Source organism: Pongo pygmaeus, chromosome 13 (genome assembly GCF_028885625.2).
Source record: "Pongo pygmaeus isolate AG05252 chromosome 13, NHGRI_mPonPyg2-v2.0_pri, whole genome shotgun sequence".
Classification (NCBI taxonomy): domain Eukaryota; kingdom Metazoa; phylum Chordata; class Mammalia; order Primates; family Hominidae; genus Pongo; species Pongo pygmaeus.
In genome coordinates this window covers 19188381-19216137 of record NC_072386.2, presented here as the reverse complement: position 1 = coordinate 19216137, position 27757 = coordinate 19188381, and the positions used below count along the sequence as shown (strand labels likewise).

Genomic DNA, 27757 nt, shown 5'->3' with positions numbered 1-27757 from the left:
TTTACAGATAAGTAAACTAAGGCTCAGGGAGACTGAACAGTCTGTCTCAGGTCCCAAAGCGGTGAAGGGTGGAGCCGGCATGTGAACTTGGGACTGTCTGACTCCTCCCATTGCCCCATGGGTCCCAACATGCAACACGCTGTTCTAAACTTCTAGGGCAGAGAAATCTGCCAAGGAGCTAGTGGGGAAGACAGATAAGTACCCAAAATAAGTATGCTGAGCAGTATTTGAGTCATGTGTCTTTTATCTTTGCTGTGAGGCAGACCTGGCTGAGCCAAGGACACTGCCTGAAGAGTAACTTTCATGGAGACAAAGCTTCAGATGGTGAATCAAAATGAGATGACTTAGTTTCTCAAGAAGGTCTGGGGGGTGCCCTTCACACACCCTCCTGTCATCTGGCTCCTCCATCAAGCTCAAGAGCTGCAGTTACTTACTTCTCAGATACAAGTGCAAATTATTAAAAACAGCCGTTTACTCACTGGGTTAAATGGAAATGCTGGTCATTCCTCTATGTATGGCCTGACTGGCTCTGCCATGAGGTCTCCAGCTGTTCCCTTCTCCACTCTCAGCCTTAGTTTCCCCAGAAGGATAGGGAGAGTGGGACTCTATGGTATGTGGGCCCCTCTCTGTGCTGAGTGGTGACAGAACATGACCAACCCATGGGATGGCGCTGGTCCCCATCCACCCGCCTGAATGAAGGCATGAACCTCCAGAACCCAGTCCCCTACAGAAACCCCGGCTGGAACCATGTCAGGTGGGAAGCCACCACCCAGTTACATGTCCCGGTGTAGATGTGGCAGAAATTAGTGCAAGTGAGATGAAGGGCATGCGATACTTCTTGAGGGCTATGGGAGGATGAGAGCTCCAACCATATTTCCTGCAGCATCTTGGATAGCACCAGAGAGGCCAGACATTTGACTGGGTTAGGGCAGGGGATATGGAGTTGGAGCCGACAGGTTCAAAGTCCGGCTCTGCTGCTGACCAGCCACGGGCTGGGACCCTGGCCAAGTTATTTCTTCTCATGGAACCTTAGCTTCCTTATCTGTAAAAGGAGGAAACTAACCTCCCAGAGGGTGATTGTGAGGATTGAATGAGACAATGCACACAGAAAGTGCTCAGTAAATGCTAGCAACGATGCCAGTACCTTCCTGATGTGATACCCATCAAGTCTCACCAAGACCCTTCTGAAGCGGGAACTACTGGTCTCACTTCCCAGGTGGAGAAACTGAGACTCCCAGGACACATTCATTCCCAGTCCTCACACTGGTCCTTCAGAGGTGTGAAGACACTGATTTGGTGTCTTTGCCACCTCCACCGGGGTCTGCTTCTACAGACTATCCACCCCAGCTCCTTGGTCCCTGCCTGTGGGCCCCTCCCTACGTGGCCACTTTCTGCTCGGGTTCCATTTGTCCATCTTGCAATCTGTGCCACAAAGACTGGCAACCAGGTAGACCTGCCACACCAACCTGCACCACCCCCAGACACCATGACATCATCCAAGGCTCCTTGTCCCCTTCCCGACATTGGGCAGGGGGTGCCACATAGGCCTCGTGTGGGCCCGAGCTGCATCTGACGGGGGTGGGTTGGGGACAGAGCAAGAAGGCCATTTCTAGACCCACCTGCTGGCCTTGCAATTTGTTGGTTGCTGTAAAGACTCCTGGGGCGATTCAAAATGGGCCAGGAACAGAGTCTAGCCTGCTCTGGAAGGCTGGGTCTCTGCCGGGTGGGAAGGGGGCTGACAGCTTGATGGAAGCCACATCACTTCTCTGTGGAGGCAGAGCTGCAGTCCACTCCCTGCAGCCAGTAGCCGGTAGTGGAACCTGACTGGGCATTGTCCTGGGGATTGGGATCTGACAAGTGGGAGTGGGGGTCTGGTGAGGCCACAGTCAGCTTCCTGGAGCAGAGCAGGCAACGAACACCCAGGGTTTGCTCTTTGGACAGCTCCAAGTATTTCTCACCAACAACTCTCCGAATCCTTAATTAAATTCCATGTCAGCCATTCTCAGAGAAGGGGAAACTTTCATTCCTAAGAAGTTGGGGCCACCTCACACGCTCTAAGAGCTGTTTTTGAGACAACTGGGAAGTGATAACTGAGCCTTCCGCGGTGGCAGCCCCAGCCTGATGAGATGGGAAGGAAGGCGCTGACTTCCAGAAGCACTGCCCAAAAAGGGCACTACAGTGGAGAATGCTGAGGCAGTGCCTGAGAGGTGCGTCTTTTCTTGAACGCAATTCGGGACAGTGCTTTGAAAGCTGGAAGGCACTTTTGCTTCACAGATGGATGAAGCTAATTCAGCCATCTTCCTCTTTCCCCATCTCTGACCAGCATGCTGGGGCTCTGATGGAATGAAGCCTGGATGTGTCCCCGGAGCTGGCTGCAGACTGACCTCCCAGGAGACGCCCTCTGTCAGAGCCCTGCCTCACTCAAGCTTCTGCTTGCAAACCCCCAATGATGGGAAGCTCATTACACACATTCAGGTCTAACCAAAAGTCTTACACTTCACCTGGGCCCTACATCCCTGTGACTCCCTCTTTGGGAGGCCCAGGTCTGTCCCTTAGGGGTCCCCCACACTCTCCACCCTTTGTTAATTTGAAAGCACTGACCCCATTCCCAGCCCAAGTTTCCCCATCTAGGCCAAATCTGCACAATCAGCGAATATAAGGGGTGAAAGGAGAGGGTGATGATTTTGGCCAGCCAACTCCATCCCACACAGCTCTTCTTCCAGCTATGGATCCTGCACCTCAGGCTCCAAAGACTCAGTGCAGAGAGCTCCCAAAAGCCGAGAAAAAACTGCACAGGGCATTTCCGACAGGTACTGTGCTAAGGATAGGGCCCAGCCAAGCTGCCTTACTCACTGACCACACCAACGACTCGCTCAAGTGTGAGTGCATACACTTGCATACACACCCACACACATGCAGATGGATGTACACTCTCACATGCACATACAACACTGACTCAGGTGGGGGGTCGTCACCATTATTCCTGGGTAGCTGCACTTCTGGTTTTACACATGGAGCTGTGGCAACACATCAGCAATCTAACCGAGCTGCTTCAACTCGTCCTCACCACCTGAGAGGTGGCCCACCCACCTGTCCACTTTCCCTCCAGCGACAGTAAACAGTGAGGATACTTCTCGCCTGCCAATGCTGCACCTAATGGACTCTGTCCACAGACATGGGGAGAGAAGTCTGGTGCCCATAGGACCCCTCCAGCCCCTGAGTGAGATGACCTCCTCCTCCTATGCCCCAGGAGGCAGAACTGAGCCAAAAGCTGCTTGGGAAAAGCACAGCCAGCACCTGCCCTGGAGCAGGATCCACAGAGGCCGGTGACCAGATGAGACACACACCTGGATGTGATTCTCTATCTTCTATCAATAGCCCAATAACTCAGACTGACCATGACACCTGTGATGGCAACTCTGCCACACAAAACCCAGACCAAAACGGATGCTTGTGGGCTCAGAAACTCATTCTGAGACAGTTCCATCTGAGACCTTATGGTCCTTTGTGAACAACTAAATGTACAGGAGTTCTAAAACTGCCTTTGGGCAGAAGTGGGCAAGTTCTGGCCTGAGAGTTTTCTTCAAAGATGATGTCCAATAGGGGAATTGCTTTTCACTTTCACAAATCACCTGGGATCTTGTTAAAACAGATTCTGACTCGTAGGCCTGGGATGGGACCTGAGACCCTGCATTTCTAACCAGCTCCAGGTGAGGCCAATGCTGCTGGTTCAGGGACTACACTTTGAGTAACAAGATGCCAGACTAGACTAGACCATCAAAGGCAAGGGCAGCCCCTGAGAGGCCCACAGGTGGTCAGTCCAGGGGAGTCCCCACACCTGCCTGTGGTGCTATATTATCATGTGGGCCCTCGGTGTCTGGGAAAGTTGTCACATGAGCCTTTTTAGCCCTTTAATCAAACTCATGTTTGCAAAGAGTAAGCTCTCGGATGGCCCCAGTTCCTCCCATGCCCAGAGAAGCACAGCCCCTGATCAGCCACGCCCGGGAGACAGGCCTTGGATTCCTTTGGTTCAAGGGAATAGAGGAGGCTGTAAAATGCACAGGAGAGACCTGGGGCAACTAAGGACCTACAGCCACAGGATGACTCTTATCTTTGGCTCTCAGCCAGGGGCTGGGGCTCCAGAAAGGTGATGGGACAGGTTGTCCTTGAGGACCTCACAGCCTGGCAGGCGAGACCAACACCTACAGAACTAACCCTGATGTGGTGTGAGAAATCTTCCCCCAGTGATGCATGCAGGAAACTCGACAGACCTATAGGGGCAGCAGGAAGCCTGTGGGGTGCATGGCTGTGTACCAGGGAGGGCTTGGAGAGATGATAATGTTTAAGCTGGGCCTCAAAGGAGGCATAGAATTGTTCCAGATAAGACAGGCAGGGAAGGGCATTTTAGCTAGAAAAATGGGATTTGCTCAGCGCATGCTATATTCACGGAACTGTGAGTAATCTGTGTTGGAATGGCTAGAACAGCAATTAAGGGGCCTGGGATGACTGCAGGGTAGAGGCCTCACTGTTCGGGGTTAGAAAGGTAGAAAGGGTCTAGTTACATATGAAAAAAGGGGAGATTTAAGGCAAAATAAATTTTAAACAAATTAAAGATAAAAAGTTTCCCTTTATGACTGTCAGTGTGGTAGGAATTAAATGTCACTCACTGTCTCTCTTTTTACATACCTAAACTCTGAGATACCTAAACACTGTTTGGCATCTGGCTTTTCATCTCTTAACATTAGACATAAGCATTTCTCTAGGTTATTATGAACTCTCGCTAAACATCACCTTTTAGAGGCTGCACAATATTCCAATATTCCACCACACAGACACGCAGAAATCCAGTCCCCATTGCTGGACATTCGAGTTGCTCTCAATTTTCCATGATTATAAACAGTGCCTTTTCCGAATTTTTTTATTTTTAATTTTTATTTTTTGCTCTTGTTGCCCAGGCTGGAGTGCAATGGTGCAATCTAGGCTCACCGCAACCTCCACCTCCCAGGTTCAAGCGATTCTCCTGCCTCAGCCTCCCAAGTAGCTGAGATTACAGTCATGTGCCACCACGCCTAGCTAATTTTGTATTTTTAGTAGAGATAGGGTTTCTCCATGTTGGTCAGGCTGGTCTCGAACTCCCAACCTCAGGTGATCCACCCGCCTCGGCCTCCCAAAGTGCCAGGACTATAGGTGTCAGCCACCGCGCCCGGCCTTCTGAATTTTTTATCATAACTTTGGCATAGATTCTAAGGAGTGGGATTAGAATAAAAAGGTGTTAGCTTAGGTTTATGACTTATGATGCACATGCCCAAGATCACTTTTCAAAAGGGCTGCAGGAGAGGAGTTCTAGAATTGTGACAGATACTCAGATTCTAGAAAAACCAGCCTTTGAGTAGGAAAGGGACACCAAAGTCACTCAAGGGGCTCTTGGCCAGGGCAGGATCATCTGGGAGGGGCTGAGCTCTGTCCATCACCTGTGCTCCGTGAGCGGGTGCACGCTGAAGCTGGGATGGAAGACACAGTGGCCCTGTGAGCCCTGAAGGGCTAGCTTAGCTCGCAGCGCTGGGTGGGATCACTGGGCTTGCTCAGGGCCAACAGGAGCTGCTGTGCACACTGGTTTCCTCTTACTTTCTAAGAAAGTTCCTTCTGAAAACTGAAAGCAGGCTGGGTGCGGTGGCTCACGCCTGTTATCTCAGCACTCTGGGAGGCCGAGGTGGGCAGATCACCTGAGGTCAGGAGTTTGAGAGCAGCCTGGCCAACATAGTGAAATCCCGTCTCTACTAAAAATACAAAAAATTAGCTGGGCATTGTGGCAGGCACCTGTAATCCCAGCTACTTGAGAGGCTGAGGCGGAGAATCACTTGAACCTGGGAGGTGGAGGTTGCGGTGAGCCGAGATCGCGCCACTGCACTCCAGCCTGGGCAACAAGGGCGAAACTCTGTCTCAAAAATAAATAAATAAATAAACCAAAAACTAAACTCTTGGCTTCAGTGAGCTAGGGCATTATCAATAAATAGGACCAAGACAGAGCCAGACAATGAGAGCATCTGAGCCATATCTGAAAAGTGTGGAGGCTGGAACACTGAGACCCTGGAAGCCAGACCCAGAATTTCTCCTTGGCCTGGTTTCCCTACCCTCACCTCTCCCTTTCCTCTGCAGCCTACATCTTTGAGGGTACTGAGAAAAAAGACCACCCAACTGGATTATTAAACAGCCCTGGAGTTTGTCCTGAGCGCAAGTGGGGACTGAGGTGAGTGCTCAGCACAGCTCAGCAGCTGCCTCCTGAGCAGGGTCAGGGCTCCTTACCTGCCAGGGCTGGGATGGTGACCCGGTTCCACTCCCAAGGCTGGTCGTACTCATCGGCGGGCCTGTCGTCATCCTGGGGCAGCTTGCTCTCCCGCAGTCGGGGGCTGACTGTGCTCTCCGAGTCTGAGTCAACACTTTGGCCTTCAGGTTCGTAAGGGGTGTCATATAACTGGATACCTTTATGCTGGGACCGGACACTTTCCTGCCTCTGAAATTCTGCAGGCAAAAAGGAAGGAAGCAGAGATGAAATGGGAGTGCAGTATGCACTTCCTCACCTGGATTCCCACCCAGAAACACCACAAATTCAGAGCTGCCAGTGGGGAGGTGAGAACGACAGAGAGACAGACCCGTCTGGGTTTTACCCACCCCACCAACCCCCAGTGCCGCGTCTCTGCTCTTCCTGGGCCAGGCTTGCTCACAAGGCTCATATGCTCGCAGGCCTAATGACAGCCCTGCCTCCATCCACTCATGAATCTCAGGCTTAAGAGGCAGAGCCCAGATGTGAACATGATGCTCCAGGTGTGTCCTGATGCCCACCCAGAACACGCAGAGCTTCTGACCCCTTGCTTCATAGACAGGCTGGGGTCTTTCCCTCTAGGGCAGTTCCTTGCCCTCTTTGGACTTTCAGTCCTCATCTACACAAGGAAAAGACTGGGCCATGCAGTTCCCACCAGCTCCCAGTTCCCACCAGCTCACACATTCATTTAAAAGAACCAACAAGAGCCTCCCCAAGGAGACCAGAGGCCACTTTTCTCCCCTGCAAAGCCTGAATGACCCCTTCCCTTTATTTCTACCTCTCCCAGAGCATCTTTTAAATAGACTGAATTTATTTAGGGATTTGAGAGGGTGTCCAGCTTCACTTCTGAATAAAGAAAGCAAGCTCTTGATCTTCTAGAGAAGATGCTAAGGCCTGGCACTGGTGTGGGCTGAGGGATGACTGCCTGTCTAGATGAGGTCCCAGACAGGAGGTGTTCATTTTGGCTGCTGCTCAGTCCTGGGAGGCCAGTAGTGGCTGGAAGGATGGATGCTAGGATGCTAAAATCAGGCACTTCCTGGTCAAACAGGGAAATTTGACCTGCTGTTTGATCATGGATACTATGTGCATGGCCCAAGCGGGGAATGTGGGGAAGGTTTACCATGGAGGTTGGTTTCAGGAACCCCACTGTTCCCAGCAGACACAACAATGTGCCTAAATTACCATCATGCTTGGCGGCAAAGGGGGCTCAGTGTAGGGCCTGGGAGTGGCAGGGCAGGAGGGAAGGGAGATGGCATTTGAACTGTCAGCTCTGATAAGTGGAAACAGGAGAGGGGTGGCTTCCTGGTGGTAGGACCAGGGCAAGCCAATGCAATGAGGCTGGAAAGAACATGCTTGCTGCCTACTTTATTTTTTATTGTGGCAAAATACATATAATAACGTTGAGCACTTTATTTTATTTTATTTTATTTTTTGAGATGGAGTCTTACTCTGTTACCCAGGCTGGAGTGCAGTGGTACAATCTCGGCTCACTGCAAACTCTGCCTCCCGGGTTTACACGATTCTTGTGTCTCAGCCTCCCAAATAGCTAGGAGCACAAATGTGCACCACCACACCTGGCTAATTTTTGTATTTTTAGTGGAGACGGGGTTTTGCCATGTTGGCTAGGCGGGCCTCGAACTCCTGACCTCATGTGATCTCCCTGCCTCTGCCTCCCAAAGTGCTGGGATTACAGGTGTGAGCCACCGCACCCAGCCAACATTGACCATTTTAGCCATGATTAACGTACAGTTCAGTGGCATTAGGTACATTCACACTACTGGTAACCTTTGGCACCATCCATCTCTAGAACTTTTTCATCTTCCCAAACTGAAAGCCTGTACCCATTAAACACTAACTCCCCATTATCCCTCCCCAGCCCCCACAATTACCCTTCTACTTTCCGTCTCTATGAATCTGATCGGTCTAGGCACATCCTGAACAATGTGGAATCATTCAGTTTCATAATGTTTTCAAGGTTCTTCCATGTTGTAGCCTGTGTATGACTTTCCTTTTTCAGGCTAATATTCCATCATTATGTATTTTCACTGTCCATGATGACTGGAGTACCAGGTCCAAGGAGGTGAGGGAGTAGAGGTGAGGCTTGATGCAAAAGGGGTGAGGACTGTAAGTGAGCTATTTCAATGCTCTCTCGAGGTCTTCCCGAAATCAGAATTCTGATGGCATAAAGATATGGCAGAAGCCACAGGAGTTATGCTCCTTGAAGAGCAGCTGATAAAACACACACAAATGACATCAGCCCTTCCGAGAAAGAGAGCTGCTTTCAGGCTGGGCTTTATGATCCAGGCCAGCTCATGTGGACACACGCCACAATGAAACAGAAGCCAAGGATACTGTGCCTGTGATCATTAGTGTTCACATGAATTAACTTTATGCTAGTATTTCCCAAACTTTATTTAGTCATGTGACTTCATGACTTGGGCCATTTCTGCCTACCAGTTGGGTGGTAGTAACCTGGGTGGTTACTTACTATTTTTATTTATCTCGCCTCACTTTTTAGATAAAATAAACTCATTTAAAAAAGGGACTTTGGATCACCATCCCATAAGCCATTATTCTTTGCCAAAAATAGATACTAAGCAGAATGAATAAAAACCAGCAAGGTAGGAGCTGATGCCTGCTGGGAAGCTGAGCGTGGGGCTTGCTTTCTCTGCTGAGGGGAGATTTGCAAGTGTTGGAGAGCCACTGGGAAATGCAATCAGCAAACAGACACTTTCTCTGGCAAATATGAATAATCTTCTCTCTCTGGAAAGAGAAAGAATAAGAAGGGAAAAACCTTCTCACTATGTAGTTCTCAGGGCACCTAATATCACATCTATGAGAAGGTGTCCCACACTTTGGCAAACACAGCTTTTATTGGGTCCCATGAGTAAACTGGGATCATTTATGAGTTTTGAGGATGATGCTTCCTTTTTTTACAGATGGAGGAACAGGAAAAGAGAAGGGAAAAGCTATAGAGTGGTAGGACTTTGTCACTTTAAGGTGAAGACCAACTGTTAAATACGGTGGACAACCTCGTAAATCACTAAACCTATCAAACTAATCTGCTACTTATTGCCTTGTAGGGTCCTCATCACCTGGATTCATCTTCCTCTGTTCTGAGGAGTGAAGTCTATCCTCCTGTCTGCAGAATTCTGGGGGCTGAGGATACGACAGCTGAGAATACGACAGCTGAGAAGGCACTGACCTGGGAAAACCACCCTCCTCTTCACCCTCCTTCACAAAAGCAGGACCAGCAACCACTCCCATGTACACAGCTGATGAAGTACTTTTCATGCAATTTGCCATTTAATCTAAAGGAACCACAAACAATTCACAGATGTACTTCCCGTCGGGCCCCTGATGATCAGGAGTGCTTTTGCTCACTCTCATGCCAAAGAGATACTCAGTGAATGTGGTGGGATATATGAAAGAGAACTGACAGCCAGAAACCACTGTTTACCCCCAAATTCCAGATACTTTATGAAAGTCCCTGACAGCAGTGATAAAGGATCTGGGACAATATGCCAAATGCATACGGTTTAGTGTTAAACAATATGCATTAGAGACGGATATTCTCCAAAAACATCAGCCTTAAAGGGAAACACGTGCAGTGAACAGATTAGCTATTAAATCAGAGGACTCGTGCATACACCTCTCATGCAGGATTTATTGTTCCAGAAGCATCTGCACCTTACCAAAGCTGGCCTAGTAATGGCATGCAGTTAGGGCAGGGGATGTTATAACGGTAATCATTAGAACAAGCCTCCCCCACTATATTACATGGCTAATTCAAATTTTCATTAAGGCCCCAACAACAGGGAACAGTTAAGTAAATTATGGCATGTTAACTGGATGGAATATTAAGCAGCCATTAAAATGATAAATCTGAAGATTATGCAGCAACATGGAAAACCGTGCAAGAAAATTATGCTAAGCTAAAAAGTAAAATGCAGATTGTTTATGTGTGGAGGGCAAAGCATAACGCAGGCTTTTTAAACAAGTCTCCGTCAATATGAGCAGGGCCCCACAGGGAATTCTGCTCCTTGCCTGGGCATTGGTAAATACTGACCTCACAGATTTGGCCTATATCTACACTGTGATGGCCTATATCTACACTGTGATGACAGCAACGTTGTAAGTACAGACATCTACAACACCAAGAGCTGAAAACCCCAATACAGGAAGGTAAACAGCTACTGTGTAGAGGAGAAGGGATTATCGCATAATTATTTTTGAAAGTTGTTTTAAATAATGAATAAAGACACTAGAGCAGAAAAAATGTAATTAAGATGAGGAGCACATGAAAGTAAATAAGATTTTAAGCCCCATGAGAGTAAATATGATTTTAAGCAGGTTGGGCTTCCAGGAGCTGTGTGTATTTAGGAAGCAGCTGCCTTTCACTGAGAAAATGCCCATTTGGGAGCATCTTCTCTCCTGGGAGAGGCTCACCAACAGCTCCAGGACATCGAAGGCCCTTGTGCCAGGCCAGCTCGCCAGATGTTGCTGCCTCCTGCCTAACTACCAGGCCCGTCTTCCTTATTAGCTGGGCCAATCCATGAGGGTCCAGAGACCGATCTCACAAGGGAGTCTGTGACCGTATGTTTTAAGTCACAAGTTATCTGGACATCAGCATCTATACATTCATGGAAAATGACCTTTAATATTAGGTGACAGGCTGTAATTTCATGCCTCTTAGGCAGAAAGCAGAAACATTAACAGGATGGGGGTTTCTGTTGACCTCTGGAGCAGAAAGGTTTGTAAGTAGAACTACATACATAGAAAGAAAAGAAGAATAAAGCACTTTCTTTAGAATCAGAGAATGTTAGAACTGAAAGAGACCCTAAGAATTTGCCTGGGCCCATTCACCAGGAGAGCTAGGGGGGTGCGCTCCCCACAGACTGCGGCCATGGCAGGGTCTGCCCCTGAGAATGTGGAGAAGGTAAGGGCTGGGGAAAAGAGCAGGTGGTAATCCTGAGAGGATGTGATGGGGGTTTAAAAGATTGCCCAGTCCACAAGCAAGAAGCTAGACTTTGCTCCAGTATTCACCAACTTAGTGCCTCCCTGAAAAAACACACACACACACACACACACACAAAAAACAAGCCCCCCACCAAAGTTGGGTGCAGTGGTTCATGCCTGTAACCCCAGCACTTTGGGAGGCAGGCAGATCACTTGAGGTCAAGAGTCCGAGACCAGTCTGGCCAACTGGTGAAACCCCATCTCTACTAATAATACAAAAATTAGCCAGGCATGGTGGCAGGTACCTGTAAAATTTTTTGGTTTTCCAATGCATACAAAAGTTATATTTATATTATACTGTAGTTTATTAAATGTGCAATACCACTGCCTTAAAAAAATGTAGTACCTTAATTTTAAAAATATTTTATTGCCAAAAACTGCTTACAATCATCTAAGCCTTCAGTGAGTCATCTTTTTGCTGGTGGAGGGTCTTGCTTTGATGTTGACGGTTGCCGACTGATCAGGGTGGTAGTTCCTGAAGGCTGAGGTAGCTGAGGAAATTTTTTTTATGCCCCTCCCCCCAACTGTGGGAATTTCTTAAAATAAGACAATAAAATTTGCCACATAGATTGACTCTTCCTTTCACGAAAGATTTCTCTTAGCGAAATGCTGTTTTATAACATTTTACCCACAGTAGAACTTCTTTCAAAATTGGAGTCAATCTTTTCAAACTCTGCTGCTGCTTCATCAACTAAGTTTATGTACTATTCTAAATCCTATGTTGTCATTTTAACAATGTTCCCAGCATCTTCATCAGGAATAGATTCCATCTCAAGAAAACTGTCTTTGCTCATCCATAAGAAGCAACTCTTTTATTTGTTCAAGTTTGATCATAAGATTCCCGCAATTCAGTTGCATCTTCAGACTCCACTTCTAATGCTAGTTCTCTTGTTATTTTCATCATATTTGCAGTTACTTCCTCCACTGAAGTCTTGAAGGCCTCAAAGTCATCTGTGAGGATTGGACTCTTCTTCCAAACTCCTGTTAATGTGGCTATTTTGACCTCCTCTCATGAATCACAAATGTACTTAATGGCTTCTAGAATAGTAAATCTTCCCCAGAAGGTTTTCAATTTACTTTGCCCAGGTCCATCAGAGGAATCACTATCTCTGGCAGCTATAGCCTTATGAGATGCATTTCTTAAATAGTAAGACTTCAAAGTTGAGATTACTCCTTGATCCATGGGCCGCGGAATGGATGTTGTGTTAGCAGGCACGAAAACAACATTCATCTCCTTGTACATCCCCAGCAGAGCTCTTGGGTGACCAGGAACAGTGTCAATGAGGAGTAGTATCTTTAAAGGAATCTTTTTTTCCTGAAAAGTTGGTCTCAAAAGTGGGCTTAAAATATTCAGTAAACCATGCTGTAAACAGAGGAACTGCCATCCAGGCTTTGTTGTTCCATTCACAGGGCATGAGCAGGGTAGATTTAGCATAATTCTTAAGGGCTCCAGGATTTTTCAGAATGGCAAATGAGCACTGGCTTCAACTTACAATCACCAGCTGCATTAGTCCCTAACAAGAGAGGGAGCCTGCCCTTTGAAGCTTTGAAGCCAGGCATTGACTTCTCCTCTATGGCTCTGAAAGTCCTAGATGGCATCTTCTTCCAATAGAAGGCTGCTTTGTCTACACTGAAAATCTGTTGTTTTGCATAGCCACCTTCATCAATGACCTTAGCTAGATCTTCTGGATAACCTGCTGCAGCTTCTACATCAGCACTTGCTGCTTCACCATGCACTTCCATGTTATGGAGATGGCTTCTTTCCTTAAACCTCAGGAATCAACCTCTGTTAGCTTTTCTGAAGCTTCCTCCACTCTCTCAGCCTTCACAGAATTGAAGAGTTAGGGCCTTGCTCCAGATTAGGCTTTGATTTAAGGGAATTTGTGGCTGGTTTGAGCTTCTATCTAGACCAAATTCTCTCCCTAACAGCAATAAGGCTGTTTTGCTTTCTTTTCAATTGTGTATTCGCAGGAGTGACACTTTTAATTTTCTTCAACAACTTTTCCTTTGCATCCACAACCTGGCTAACTATTCGGTGCAAGAAGCCTACCTTTTGGCAGATCTCGGTTTTTGACATGCCTTCCCCACTAGGCCTATTTCCAAGGTTTTGGTTTAAAGTGAGAGATGTGTGACTCTTAATTTCCTTTGAACATGTAGAGGCCATTGCTGAATTATTAATAGGCCTGATTTCAACATTGTTGTGTTTTACAGAATAGAGAGGCCCAAGGAGAGGGGAAGAGATGGAGGAATGGTCAGTCAGTGGAGCAGTCAGAACACACATAACATTTATTAAGTTCGCCATCTTATGTGAGTGCAGTTTGTGGGGCCCCAAAACAATTACAATAGTAACATCAAAGATCACTGATCACAGGTCACCATAACAGCTATAATAATAAAAAGGTTTGAAATATGAGAATTACCAAAATGTGACACAGAGACACAAAGTGAGCACATCTGTTGGAAAAATGATGCTGATAGACTTACTTGACAGAAGGTTGCCACAAACCTTCATTTTGTAAAAAAAAATGCAATACCTGCAAACCACAATGAAGCAACGCACAATAAAATGAAGTATGCCTAAACATTTTATTATGGAGAGTCTCAAAATCTGTATTTTGAAAGAAGATGGGCCAGATGTGGTGGCTCACGCCTGTACTCCTAGTACTCTGGGAGGCCAAGGGGGGGTGGATCACCTGAGGACAGGAGTTCGAGACCAGCCTGGCCAACATGGTGAAACCCCGTCTCTACTAAAAATACAAAAATTAGAGGGGTGTGGTGGTGGGCACCTATAATCCCAGCTACTGGGAAGGCTGAGGCAGGAGAATTGCTTGTACCCAGGGGGCGGAGGTTGCAGTGAGCTGAGATTGCGCCACTTTACTCCAGCCAGGGCAAAAGAGCAAAACTCCGTCTCAAAAAAAAATGGATAAGCAGGCCGGGTGCAGTGGCTCACACCTGTAATCCCACCACTTTGGGAGGCTGAGGCGGGCAGATCACGAGTTCAGGAGATTGAAACTATCCTGGCTAACACGGTGAAACCCCGTCTCTACTAAAAATAGAAAAAAAAAAATTAGCCAGGTGTGGTGGCACACGCCTGTAGTCCTAGCTACTCGGGAGGCTGAGGCAGAAGAATCACTTGAACCTGGTAGGCGGAGGTTGCGGTGAGCCAAGATCACACTATTGCACTCCAGCCCACGCAACAAGAGTGAAACTCCACTTCAAAGAAAAAAAAAAGAATAAGCATCTAATGAAATGATACATAACATGTCTTATGGTAAACATCAGAAGAAACCTGTTCTTTACCTCTTTACCTTCTCTTCAGGAACAGAAAAAAAAGGCTTGAGTTTGCTCGCTGGAAAACTGAGGCCAAGGAAATCAGCATGCCTCTCTGGTGCCCCCTCCCCCCATCTTTTCCAGCAGTGCTGGCATCCACCTGTCCTCGTAACCAACCAAATATCTCCTGAATGCCCAGTATGAGAGGAGACGGAGAGGAATGAGATGCAGTCCTGGCCTTCATGAAGCTCTTGGTAGGAGAGGGCAGAGCTCCCAACAGGGACAGACACAGCTCAGCCTCCTTAATGGGAGCAGACTTGATACCACAATCTGATAACTAAGAGACAAGTTTCCATTGGGGGAACCTGGGAGGGCCTTAAAGAATTTAGACAGGAGGTCATAGCACAGTGATATGGTGACAAAAATGGGTACCAGAGGAAGAACCAAGGCAGAGGCCCAGGGAATCAGAAGCTTAAGGTGTACACGAGGTTGCTCGAGAAGCCTGGGGACTGACAGGTACCTGGTGGGAGATGATGCTGGAGGCAGATGGAAGTGGGTTTCTGGATGGCCTTAAAAGTACTGCACGGCAGCACCCCCAGTAGTGGTAAAGGAGTGATGCCCAGGAACCTCTGGGCAGGGAGGAGCTGGGCAGGACACAGACTGGCACAGACGTGCAGGAGCCTTGCTGGAAATGATAGACACCGGCCTGCAGGCCCTTCACCTCTAATTTTCCCAGCTGGGCTTGTCTGGGAATCCATACCACTCCCTAATCATAGGGTAGCAAGCTAGGTAGAGTTGTATGGCTCTCCATTCCCAGGCCCTGCCACTACCTCTCGGCCCAGGAAACCTCTATTCTGCCAGTGGTAGGCATGTCATCTGATGTCTCTCACATGGCTTTGCAGCCACCGGGGATCTGTGCTCGAGACGCCAGGGTTGCAGGTAGATTAGGCTCACGGCCCCGGCGGTGTCAGGAAGGGCTGCATTACTGGAATGATGCACTTGCTACTTAGTGGGGCTGCCCCTCGCCAACCACCTGTAGGGAGGCAAAGCCCTGGGTCCAGGTGAACCGACAGGCATAGCAGCACTGTGTGCTGGCTGAAAACACCGATCCCACTGGACTGCTTTGTCTGGATTCTGGCTCCAACAGGTGATCTGGGGCAAGTTACCTCAGTTTCTTCATCTCTAGAGGGGAGAAAACGGCACCCACTGGAGGAAGGATGTTACGAGGATTAAATGAATCCATATACGTCAAGTGTTTAGAACAGTGCCTGGTGCACAGAAGGCATTTCGTGAATATTGCCATTTCAATGGCCACTCCTGGGGGCTTCCTTGGAGCCCCATCTCCAAGACTCTTCCTCCTCCAAGGCTGTCTTTGCCCACAGAGCCACAGAAGGCCTGCTGACTGAAGCCTCACAGGCCAAAAATGCACTGGGAACGGGAGGGTCCCAACACCAACCTTTGAGCCTGTTCCCATTTCTGGGTCCACAACTCCCGAGGCCAGTGCCACTTTGATAATCTGACACCCCCACATAGGAGCCATACTCTAGGTCAGCTCTTGTATGTAACATGAAACACACAGGGAACATCTCATGTATGTCTAGTCACCCCATTTTATAGATGGGGAAACTGAGGTCAGAGGAAGGGAAGAAAGTCACAGGGACTAGGCCCCAAGCTCCTTAACTCCTGGACCAGGGCTCTCCTGGCCTTTTCCAGACACTTTCTGACTTTTTTTTTTTTTAATCAGTCTGTCTTGTTTTTGGTCTTCTGGGGGCCAGGGCGTCTATTGCAGTCAGATCCCTGAGGTGTTAAAAGCACATCTGGCACCACGAAGTGAGTGAGGAGCTCTGCGGGAGTGGCAGGCGGTTCTTCCTAATTAGACACGCGGCAAAACCAGCCAAGTTCCAAGTGCTACATCAAAAGGGAGATGACTTTACCCCCATCTAAACCATTCAAACGTCTGCTGGAGAAGAATCCTCCCCCTAACCAGGATGCTTCAACGTCTGAATTCAGGGGTCCCTCAGAGGCTGAGGGTGAGTGGCACGGAACAGCAGGGCTGCAGGATGGCAAAGGCAGGGCAGGGCAGGGCAGCTCAGAGACAGAGCTGGAGCCACCCCAACCGTCACACGGCAGGAGGCCCCACCTCCTCCTCCTCTATCTAGTCTAGTTTCCGGAACTGTCTAGGAGCCAGGAGACTGACTAATTGGAGTTCTTCTGTCATCTCTTTTCCAGGCGTGCACAGAAACACCCAAGTAACAGAGGGCGGGCTCTGCGGAAGCAGGGCTGTGGGACAAGAACAATGGTCACCTCGGAAGCAAAGCAGGGCCTATGGCTGCCTGGCTGAACCTGTACTGCCTGATCTTTTATGCTCAGCCTGAGGGCAAGGGAAAGGCCCAAGTCTGGAGTCAGGGTGCCTGGGTTTGCTCCCTTTCCTTGGTCGTCTGTACAGGGACAGGGTCTTCTCGTGAGCCCCTCTGGCCTGAAGTACTAGAAGAGAGACAAAGCCTGCAAACCTGATGACGACCAATTGCTTTCATTGTGAGTAAAAAGGCCACGTGGACCTTGCCGTGCAGCTCTGCAATGATCCACAGTGTCCTTCAGCCCTGCCGTCACTCTGCATCTTCCAGTGACTGCCTTTGCGTGCGGAGGCCTCTAAGCCGCTGCAGGCCTGCGTTCTGGCGCCATCCCCTGTGGAGACTCACTGAGGCGAGCTTGCTGCTCTGGGGGCCAAAAGCAGGAGATGAGTGGGCCTCCCTTTAAAGAAGCCACATCTACTTAGGAGGCTGCTTTCTAAATCCTCGCCGACTGCAAGATCCAACTTCATAGGCAAGTGGGGTGCCTGCTTTTCTTCCTCGAATACCCACTGAGCCCCTACTATGTGCCACATTAGACCCGAGGCCAGATGCTGAGCACTAGATGCATTAGATGAGGCTCCTGCCTCCTAGGGAACTCGTGGCTTAGCAGGAGAATCGGGACACCACCGTCTATAAGCACTGAGTTGGACAGCAGTGACGAGTAAGCGCCTGCCTGCGCCAGGCACTGTCCTGTGTCCTGGGCACTGGGAGTAAATTACTCCTCATCCTCAAAACAGAGAGGCAAGATTTATACTGCATTTTATAATTCAGAAACTGAGGTTCAGACAGGAGCAGAGGCTAAGCCAGGACAAGCCTAGCTCTGCCTGGCTCCCAGGGCCCTAGAGCTGGTACATGCAGCTCGGTGGAGGCAGAAAGGAAATCTAGCCCTAGGATTCAGTAAAACTTCAGGGAGGAGGTGGCATTTCACAGAATCTCAGGTCCTGATGCAAGGAGACACCTTGAGGGCCAGGGATGCCAACGGACCCTGCCTGGTGTCACAAACAGCGAGGAGTGGGCCCAGATGTAGAAGGCTCTCCAGGAGAGGAGGACGATGAGGCCATCAGGACAAAGGGCAACTGGGGCAGGACAAGCATAAACCAAGTTTGGGAGAGAGGAAAGCTGGGGGATGTTGAGGTGAAAATCAGACTTCTTGCTGCCTTAAGCCTAATGCTCATGAGGTAGAAGGAAACAGGGAATGGCCCCCACAGAAGGTGGGGCCAGCTATGGAGGATCTGGGATGCCAGGACTAGGGGTGCAGCCACTAAAGGCAGGAAACTGGGAAAGGTGGACCAGGAGCCTTCATTGGGTTTGTGCTTCACATACACAAAATCCTTTAAGAAGCTGGCAGGACACATGGGGATGTGGCAACTAGACACTGATAATCTGAAGGTCGGGCCTTCCAAACAACTAGGACTCCACCCTTTCAAGAAGTGGGCAGAAGATGCCCAGGGCTCCAGAAAGCAAAACACACTCCTGTGAACAGACCCCAGATGTGGAAATGCTGGCATATCCACTGGGATGAGGAGCGGGGGTTGGGCTAGCACGGGTGGCACCAGCATCCTCAGGCCAACCATGACAGGGCGGGCATCCCCAGGGCCCCTGTGCTGCAGACAGAGCCAGGGCCCAGCAGGGACTTCACAGGGCTGCAGCACACACAGGCAGATGTGCGTCCCGGCTTGTTCCTTCTGAGTATCGACAGACCACAGTTGCACGAAGGGCCAGCGCCCCACACACGCGATCTTCCAGTCTGCTGGGCACGGTGAGGTCTCTGCCTCCAGAGAGGCCTGGGGCCACACTCTAATGAGGTAAAGCCATAGGGGACAGGCTTTCACGCCAGACCAGTCACGGCTATACCCCTTACCCTGTGGGGGCTTCCCTGCTCACCAAGCGGCTTCACCTGCAGCTCTCACAGAACCTCACAGAGCAAACCTCAGAGGGGCTGTGGTGCAGCCAGGCCCCTCCCCGCCTGACTGCTGCCAAGTCCATAGCTCAGACAAGCTCAGTGGTTGGGCCAACATCTCAAAAACTCAATTGTCAATAGTGCAGTAATCACCATTCTAGGAACACTGCGTGCTGGGGTCTGTGCTAAGTGCATGCCATCCAGCTTCTCATTTAACTCTCAAGACAACCCCACGAGGTGGTACCCCACAGACACTGCCATTTTATGGACAGCCACAGGGCAATCGAGGAAGGGATGGAGGCAGCCTGGCTCCAAAGCCCATGTCCTTAACTGTGCAGCTATCTACAGTGCCTTTCCAGCGCAAGTCAGTGTTCCCTCCACTCCACTAGGGACAAAAGAACACGAACACATTCAGGTCAGCAAGGGAGGCAGGCACTGGAAGAGCCCAGTCCCAGCTCCAGCTCTGTCCCAATGCCACCAGGTTGAGTGACACCAGGCAAGTCGCTTCTTCCCTCTGGCTGTCAGTTGGTCATCAGTCAGGGTCACTGGAGTAACCTCAGGCTCCCTGCCCTCTAGCCCTGAGGTTTATCTGACCACACACAAGTCCCTACAGGATTCATCAGGGTTGGGGGGCCTGGGAGGAAAGCCTGGGGTGGTATCACGAGGAAGAGAGTGGCCCACCAAGGAGGTATTCAGCACATTCTAGATGCGTCAGAGGGGCGGCCAACACAGGCTGCTGGTGCCGGCCTGGCTGGTGCTTAGTGATTACAAACTGGCAGTGGGGGCAGGGTGCCAGCTGCCTAGAGTAGAGCCAGGGTCCTCTTCTGGGGAGGACCTTCCCCTCTACCTATATACCCTGGGAGCCCTGGTAACCTGGGCTGAGGTACCCCTCACCACATGCCAGCCTTCCCAACCAAAGTAGCCCCACCTGTATACCTGGGGCTAGTCACAGGGTCACTGCCTCAAGCTGAGGGGTGCTGTTGACAATGTGCCCAGAGCCCAGCACAGCTGCCCTGGCGGAAGCAACTTGCTGAGATCTTGGCACATGCTCTGCCCACCCTTCTTCACTTTGGAACTGCTTCAAGAGGGGCACTAATCCCCCCAGGGACTGAGAGACAACCTTTGCCTTCTGGATAACAATGACGAGGCTGCCAGCCTGGGACCAGCCTGGCTCCCCGCTCACCAGCTGTGTGACCTTGGCCAGCTGCCTGATCTATCAGTGCTAATATTCCTCGCAGGTGAGGTGAGAGGGGTTGAACCAGATGATCTCAGAGGCCTTTCTGACTCCAGAATTTCTCAGTCTGCTTCTACAAAGAATGGATATTCACATCGGCTTCTTCTTGTTCTTGTAACTTGTTAATGCTGTGGCTGCATCTAGTTAAGGTGGAAGGGGACCTGTCAAGAGCACCCATCCTACTAGCATGTTGGACGCTGACCCGGCATCCTGACCACCTTCCAGCAAACGCCTCCAAAATCCGACCACCACATGCAACAAGAATTCTGACCAACGAGAAGCTTCTCTTCCATACACAAAGCTGTGCTTTCCTGCCTGGGATGGTTCTTTTTATGCGTCAACATGGTTGGCCTATGGGGTGCCCAGATATTTGGTCAAATATTATTCTGAATGTTTCTGGATGACATCAACATTTAAATTAGTACACTGAATAGTGCAGACTGCACACCCCTCGTTGTGGGTGGGCCTCATCCAATCAGTTGAAGGCCTGCATAGAACAAAAAGGTGGACCTTCTCCTGAGTCAGAGAGAACTCTACTGCCTGACTGCCTTTGAGTTGGGGCATTAGCCTTTTTCCTGCCTTCAGACTTGAACTACATCATTGACTCTCCTGGTTCCCAGGTCTTTAGTCTTGGACTGGTACTAAACCACTGGCTCTCCTGGGTCTCCAGCTTACTAACTTACCAACAAATTTTGGGACTTGGCAGTTTTCATAATCACATGATCCATTTTTTTTAATAAATCTCTTTGCACATGCACATACACACACACACTCTCTCTCTCACACACATTTTATTGGCTCTGTTTCTCTGGAGAACCCTAATACATGCCTCTACGGAGAGCCCTTTCCCCACATGTCCAGAACGTGGTCCTTAGACTAGCTGCTTGTCTGTTTCTCTTCTTAGGAAACAAAGTTCCTGCAAAGACTGGATCAATTCAAAGTCAAGTCTATGAGGAATTATCTTTATCACAATACAGAGGGATCCGTCTGCCCCTTCTCCTGACCCCAAAGAATAAGGCATGCAGCCAAATAGCAGTTCCCTAAGAGGACCTGCAATTCTTCCTTCAGGAGACTTGACAGTAGCAAAGCTGCCATGAGCCCAAGGATCTCGGTGGGGCTTCCTACCTGGCCCAGGAGCGATCGCCTGCCAGGGGTCAACCAAAATTTAACAAAAAGGACTAACAGCAAGACTCCCTCCTTCCATATAGCACTTCAAGGTCCACAAAACCCTTTGCATTATTTGGTTCTTGTAACCACCTGATTGCAGACAGAGCCGGCAACTCCATTTAAGTAGGGAAACGGGAAACTCAAAATTGAAGGGCCTTGCCAAAGTCACAGAGTGGGCGGTCGGCACAGTTCCTGTGTCTCCACTTCCCACCCTAACGGCCTTTCCAACTCTAATGTCACTTCTTGTATTTATTGGTGTTACAGCACAAAAAACCCTATTAAAGTGTTGTTGTTGTTGTTTTCGCTTTTGTTTTAAAGAGGAGTGGGGAAGGAAAAGGTGTGTGTGGGATGCCATGCACAAGAGCCAGGAACCTGAAAGCTGCCACTATTCAAAATTACTCTCAGGCGGCTCTTTCCTGTCTATAGCTATTATAGATGACACCATCCACACAACCATTCCAAGAATTATGTGGAAGGAAACATCTGGATAATGAACATTTTTGTGCTGGAAGAAACGAGAATAGCCCCTGCTCAGGGCCCTGAAAAGGCGTCCTGAAGAGGTTCCAGACTGTGTGAAAGCTGTCATCAACTTCCAGAACACGAGACTGGAGGCACCTTGATTGAATAGAGACGGCCTCATCTCCCCTGGTGGTCTGTTCCAATGGAGTCCCCTCCAGGTGCCCCGCCTGACATGCTGCTGCTCCAGCTTCAAGTCTCAGCCTCTGTTCAGTTTAGAGCACCAGGTACTCTAAACTGTCAAGGGTGTTGGAGGTGGTACAGGGGCTCAGAGATGAATCCAGTACTCCCACTGTCATCTCCACCCTGGGAGCCTTGAGGCTTCCACCATTTTCTAGCCCTTTGCGTGCTCAGGCTCACCCCACCCCACCTCTGGGGGTCAAGTTCCAGCCGAATCCACTTAACTCATCCCCTGTGATTCCCAGAGCAGAACCCAGCTCCACAGATGCTCAGTAAATACTGGTGAAAGAATAACATAAACAAACAGCCTTTTGCAAATTCAGAATTCAGCACAGAAAACAAATGTTTAAAAAAAATTTGTGTATTCTAAGAAGAGAACTGTACTCATAGACTGTTGGAGGAGTATAAACTGGAAATGCCCTTTTCAGAGGTAAATATCCTGTGGCCTGAAGTTCCACTTTTAGAAACCTACTCTACAGAAATATCCAGACCCACAGGCAGAAATAACTGCTCACAAATGTTTGCTACAGAATGTAAGGGACCCCAGAATGAAGGGACCAGAAACTAGGAATAACCTACAAGTCTATGAACAGGAAAACAACTGAACACATCACGCTACAGTTACACGGAATCGTTCAATAGAACAAATGACCTCAGACAAGATCTGTGACAAAGAACAATGTTTGGCAGGATAGCATTTATGTAGAAAACTGTGTTTGTAGATATGCACAGATGTGTATTTTTGTAAGCAAATGGGAAAAGGGCTATAAGAATACATAACAAATTATTAACAATCCTTGTCTCTGGAGGGAGATTTCACTTTTTACCTCCTATAAGCCTGTATGCTGAATCTTCTTACTCAGAGCACATATTACTTAATGTGATAATTAAAATTTTAAAAGGAAGTTGCAAATGTGGCACATGAAGACTCTCCTGTTTGATATTATCAGTATCTGTGACAGCACTTGTTGAGGGCCTATGTGGAACAAGGCACAGTGCCAGGAGTTCTACATTAACCCCTGGGACAGATGGGGACACCGAGGCTGAGACTGAGAGGGCACATACCTGAGCTGGTATGGCAGGGCTAGAATTTCCCACCTCCGCTTCTCTGATCAGAGTCTATGCACGCTCTCCTCAGGGCTCCACGCTTCCGGGGACACTGTGTCATGGAATTCCATCAACTTCTACTTAATATTCCAGTGAAATGGGCTTCTGCATTCAAGAGTATTTCTAAACAATTTTCACTTCATGTAATGTTTATACATTTTGAAGTTTAGGAAATTAAGTTTGGAACAAATCATGTATTGGTTTTCAACTCCAAGATGTACATTTTAATTATAACATGCCCCCAAACATGACCCTGGTCATCCACAGAGGTACTCGATTATTAAAGAACCGTAGTTATGGTCTCAGCACAGGAAATGATGAAAGATTTCCCTAAAAACACAGCTACAAGGACAGGCCTAATGACTTTTTGGGACTCATGGTGTCACTGCAAAGGGCCCCCACTCTCCTGGAGGCTTGATACCCTCTAAGTCACAAGGCAAAGTGATGCCCATCACCCAATTTTGATCAGCAAAGCTCTGAACCAAAAACCAAACTGAGATGGATGATAACCCACAGGCTGTGCTCTGTGAAGGAAGGTGTGCTTGGGAGTGAAGGTGGTCAGACACCCCGTCAGAAGAGGCTACGCCTCACTGAGGGATCTGGAGGGGTTACAGGCAGCACCACGACAGATTCTTTCCCACAGATTAACAGGGGGTTCCAGGGTCCCACACCAGAAACATGCTTCTGGTGACTAGTGGCTAGAGTAGGTGAAGGAGGAGGTCCAGATACGACACATCACTTCACTAGTTCATTTTTCCACTCCTCCCCTCCTGAGCACCTGTGTTGCTGTTTTACGGGAAAACACTGAACAATAAAAACTTGGTCCAGCCGGGCACAGTGGCTCACGCCTGTAATCCCAGCACTTTGGGAGGCCGAGGCGGGAGGGTCACCTGAGGTCAGGAGTTCGAGACCAGCCTGGCCAACATGGTGAAACCCCGTCTCTACTAAAAATACAAAAATTAGCCGGGCGTGGTGGTGGTCGCCTGTAGTCCCAGCTACTCAGGAGGCTGAGGCAGGAGAATCGCTTGAACCCAGGAGGTAGAGGTTGCAGTGAGCTGAGATCGCGCCATTGCATTCCAGCCTGGGCAACAAGAGTGAAACTCCATCTCAAAAAAATAAAAATAAAAAGTAAATAAAAACCTGGTCCATCTTTAGAGAAGCTCATGGCCTAAAAACGTGGTCTTCTTTGGGGCTAGGTAAGTGTGTCACCTGCTCAAGTACCACTAGGCTAAAGAGGCTTACACTTCAGTGGAGGGGCAACAGGGAGCCACTGAAGGATTCTGAGGAAGACTCGGGGTGAGCAGGGGCCTGGGGTCTGCCCCGTACTTTATCCCATGCAGGGGGCTGGGTAAGTCGTGTTCCCCTGGCCTGTTTCCTAACATTTTAGACTGGATTCTCACCGGTGGCCTGCCACCATACAGCATGGTATAAATGAACTAGACAGCACCAACAAGGATCATCAACCACAGGACCACAGGCAAGTGCTCTCCATGGGGTGCCTGCCACCAGAATCAAATGCTACAGGTGTCAGAGATAGAAACAGGGTCTGGTGAGCACCATATACATATACGCATGCACACACACACAAACACACACACACACAGTCTCACACTCTAGGCCCTCTAGGAGCCTGATACCCAAGCTCCTGAGAACATGCCCCCAACAGTAGTCAATAGGTTTCTCTGCAAGGGGGCTCCAAAGCATTTCTTATCAGGTGTGCACACGAGAGTGTCTCAGCCAGGAGTTAGCAGCAGGCGAGGTAAGTGACAGGTGAAGAGATTTTAATAAAATGACAAGCAGCAGCCTATGTTACAAGTAGATTCTTGAGGTTTGCTGAAGGCTCTTCCTCTTCCTTTTTTCCTGGAATGAGATGAGGCTTAACACTTGCCTTTTGGATGAAGTCTTGTGACCAAGTGAATGAGAACTGGCAGGGAGAGTGCGATGGGAACGGATGCCTACTTGAATGTGTGTGCGTGTGTGTGTGTTAAACAAGAAAAAGGAAGTCACAGGAAGAAAAACGAACTGAGCTAAAAATAAGGCTGCTCCAACACTATTGCGAGACAGAAAATATAACCTCAGTTAGGCAGGGAAGCCAATGTGATATGAAACAGAAAACAAAGTTCCCAGGGAGGGATAGCATTAGGAGATACACCTAATGTAAATGACGAGTTAATGCGTGCAGCACACCAACATGGCATATGTAACAAACCTGCACGTTGTGCACATGTATCTTAGAACTTAAAGTATAATAATAATAATAAAAAGAAATTACAATAAAGAAATCCTATTCTTTATGTTAACATAAACATTGAGTTTGTGTTAATGTAAGTTAAACATATATTTGTTAATTTATTCTCCCTTAAAAAGAAAAAAAGAAAATATAAAGTTCCCACCTAAAAATAACTGGGAGTGTAAATGTGGACTCCACCGTTGAGAAATACGGAATTTTTGATATAAGCCTGAGCTTACAGTCTCACTTGGCGGGGAGGAGTTACCTGAACTTTGGAATTTTAAGGTTCTCTTCTAAATAGGAAGCTGACGATACAGAACTGAGATCAACTCCAAGAGCATTCGTGTCTATTGGCTCAAAGACCTACAAAAAACTTAGACTGTGAAGACTTGCCTGAAGCTGAGACCCAGGAGGGCAATGGGTGGAACATGGCTGGGGTCAGAAGCCTGGCCCCAGCTGCTGCTGGGAGACCCCAGATAGCACCCCCTCTCCTTTGCAGCTTCCTTGTCCGCAAAATGATGGAACCATAGGCGGCTGATTGACCTCAGTGGTTCATTTACTTACAGAAGCACCCTTTTTCATATTATCCCTTTGTTACTTTATATACGGTTATAGCAACACTGCAATGTGAGAGAGTAGAAAGTGACCATGAGATCTGGAATGGACTCTCAGCTGGCCACTCCAAGCTGTGTGGCCCCAGCAAATCCTCCAACTTCTCTGTGCTTCCAACTCCTCAAAAGCCAAATGACGTCAGTAGATATCAAAGAGTAACCAGTGAAGAGCACCGTGCATATAAATATTATTCTCTTCTGTCCCATCCCTCATTCAAACTTGATCAGGTTAGAATAAATGCAAATATAACTCAAATGACCGATTACTTCTCATTTGATTCCACATATGAAATACACTGGCAATTCCAAATACCAGTAAGTTCATTTTGGAACTGGACTCAGGAGACTTAGGTTCAAACCCTGGCTGTGCCACCTACCAGCCTATGCCCTCTGGGGAGCGATTTGCCCCCGTAGAGACTTCGAAACTTCTGTTGTGGAGTGGGGAGAATATTAATATCAACTTCGTGGCGCTGTTTAAAATAAAACCAAACAAAGGGTATATAAAAGAGCCCTGTAACCATAAAACCCCATGCAGATGTTACATATCAGGAATATACATAGAGTGCGCAGACACACAACCTTCCTTCTAGCTGACATCTGGTATAAATGACTCATCAGTCAATCGGTTTATGTCCACATGGAGAAGACTTCTCATTTCATTTTTCTTTTGTAATATCAGTCATGTATGCTGCCCTTCAATAGCATAAACATCTACCTCACCGTGAAATATTTTTTACATTCACCCCTAAAAGGAAGAGCCCTGTACTCTGTGACAAGGCTGAGAAGGCATGATCTGATTCCAGGGCTCAGCAACATGACACACAAACCCTTAATATCTGGAACTGAAACGTTCTTCCTGAGTGTTTCATTAGTATATCATCTGCTTGCGTTTGGCACTCTTCCACTAGCTGGGAACCTACAAAAACTGATGTGGGATGACAGCTGAGTTGGCGCTGCCAGACAAGCTTCCTCACTCGAGAACAGGCTGGGGGAAGGGCGGGCGGGCGGCAGCTGTCACGTTACAGCTGCCACCACACAGACACACACTTCAGATTTCACTCACGCCCCCTGACGGAGGGAGGCACCAGCCACAGGCCACATGACCGCTGAGGCTCCAGCTCATCCCGCTCATCCTTGTCCTGGTGAGAAAGAGGCAGACACTTTCCTGGGGAAGTCCCACCCCCCACCCTCCCAAGGAATCTTTAAACTCCTCTTAGCGCGAGCCCTCCTCTGCTGTGTATACCTGCTGGCCTCTGGGCCTGATATTCCAGCCACCTGCCCACTGCTGATGGGGAGAAGGCCCTGCTTTTCCCAGCTCTGGCAAAGGGGCTGGCCACTGTCAGTCAGTCTGGAAAAATGCTCCTCCACAGGCCAGCCTGGGTCACAGCGTGCTCCAAGCCTGGGGAGCACAGGACCTCAGAGGCCCTACTGAGTCTTGCATCACCCCAAAGGTCCTTACAACACTCTCATTCCTCCTCCACTAGCGGGGAGCCTCCTTCCTAGCTTGCTTTCCTCGCTGTCAATGTCATGTATATTAATATCAGAAGGAATATTAGGGGGCAGAGGGAGCAATGAGACGAAGGGCGCTCGACAAACTTATCCAGAAAGCCCCCAGCACCTGCAGGGGCCTCATTCCATGCTGGCTGATTCCCATCATTCTCATCTATTCTGCAGAGAAGGTCACTGTTCTGAGGACACTTGATGGCACTCCCTTACATCTGCCAGAGGGGTTTAAGATCAATTGCTCTGAGACCCAAATCACCGTCTTAGGCAGGTGTCTTTGAACATCCAGTTGGCTTACGCCCAACAATTCTATACAATAGGTTAAATCATTGTTTCCTGGGGGTTTAATT

General features: G+C 48.7%; 1 protein-coding gene across 1 annotated transcript in view; it reads right to left on the bottom strand.

The window, feature by feature from the left end:
• Nucleotides 1–27757, bottom strand: part of SHB (SH2 domain containing adaptor protein B) — a 150424-nt gene that overhangs the window by 49913 nt on the left and 72754 nt on the right. The window contains exon 3 of the mRNA XM_054500236.2: nucleotides 6304–6519. Coding sequence (XP_054356211.1) covers nucleotides 6304–6519 — 216 coding nt within the window. The remainder of the gene's footprint in view (nucleotides 1–6303; nucleotides 6520–27757) is intronic.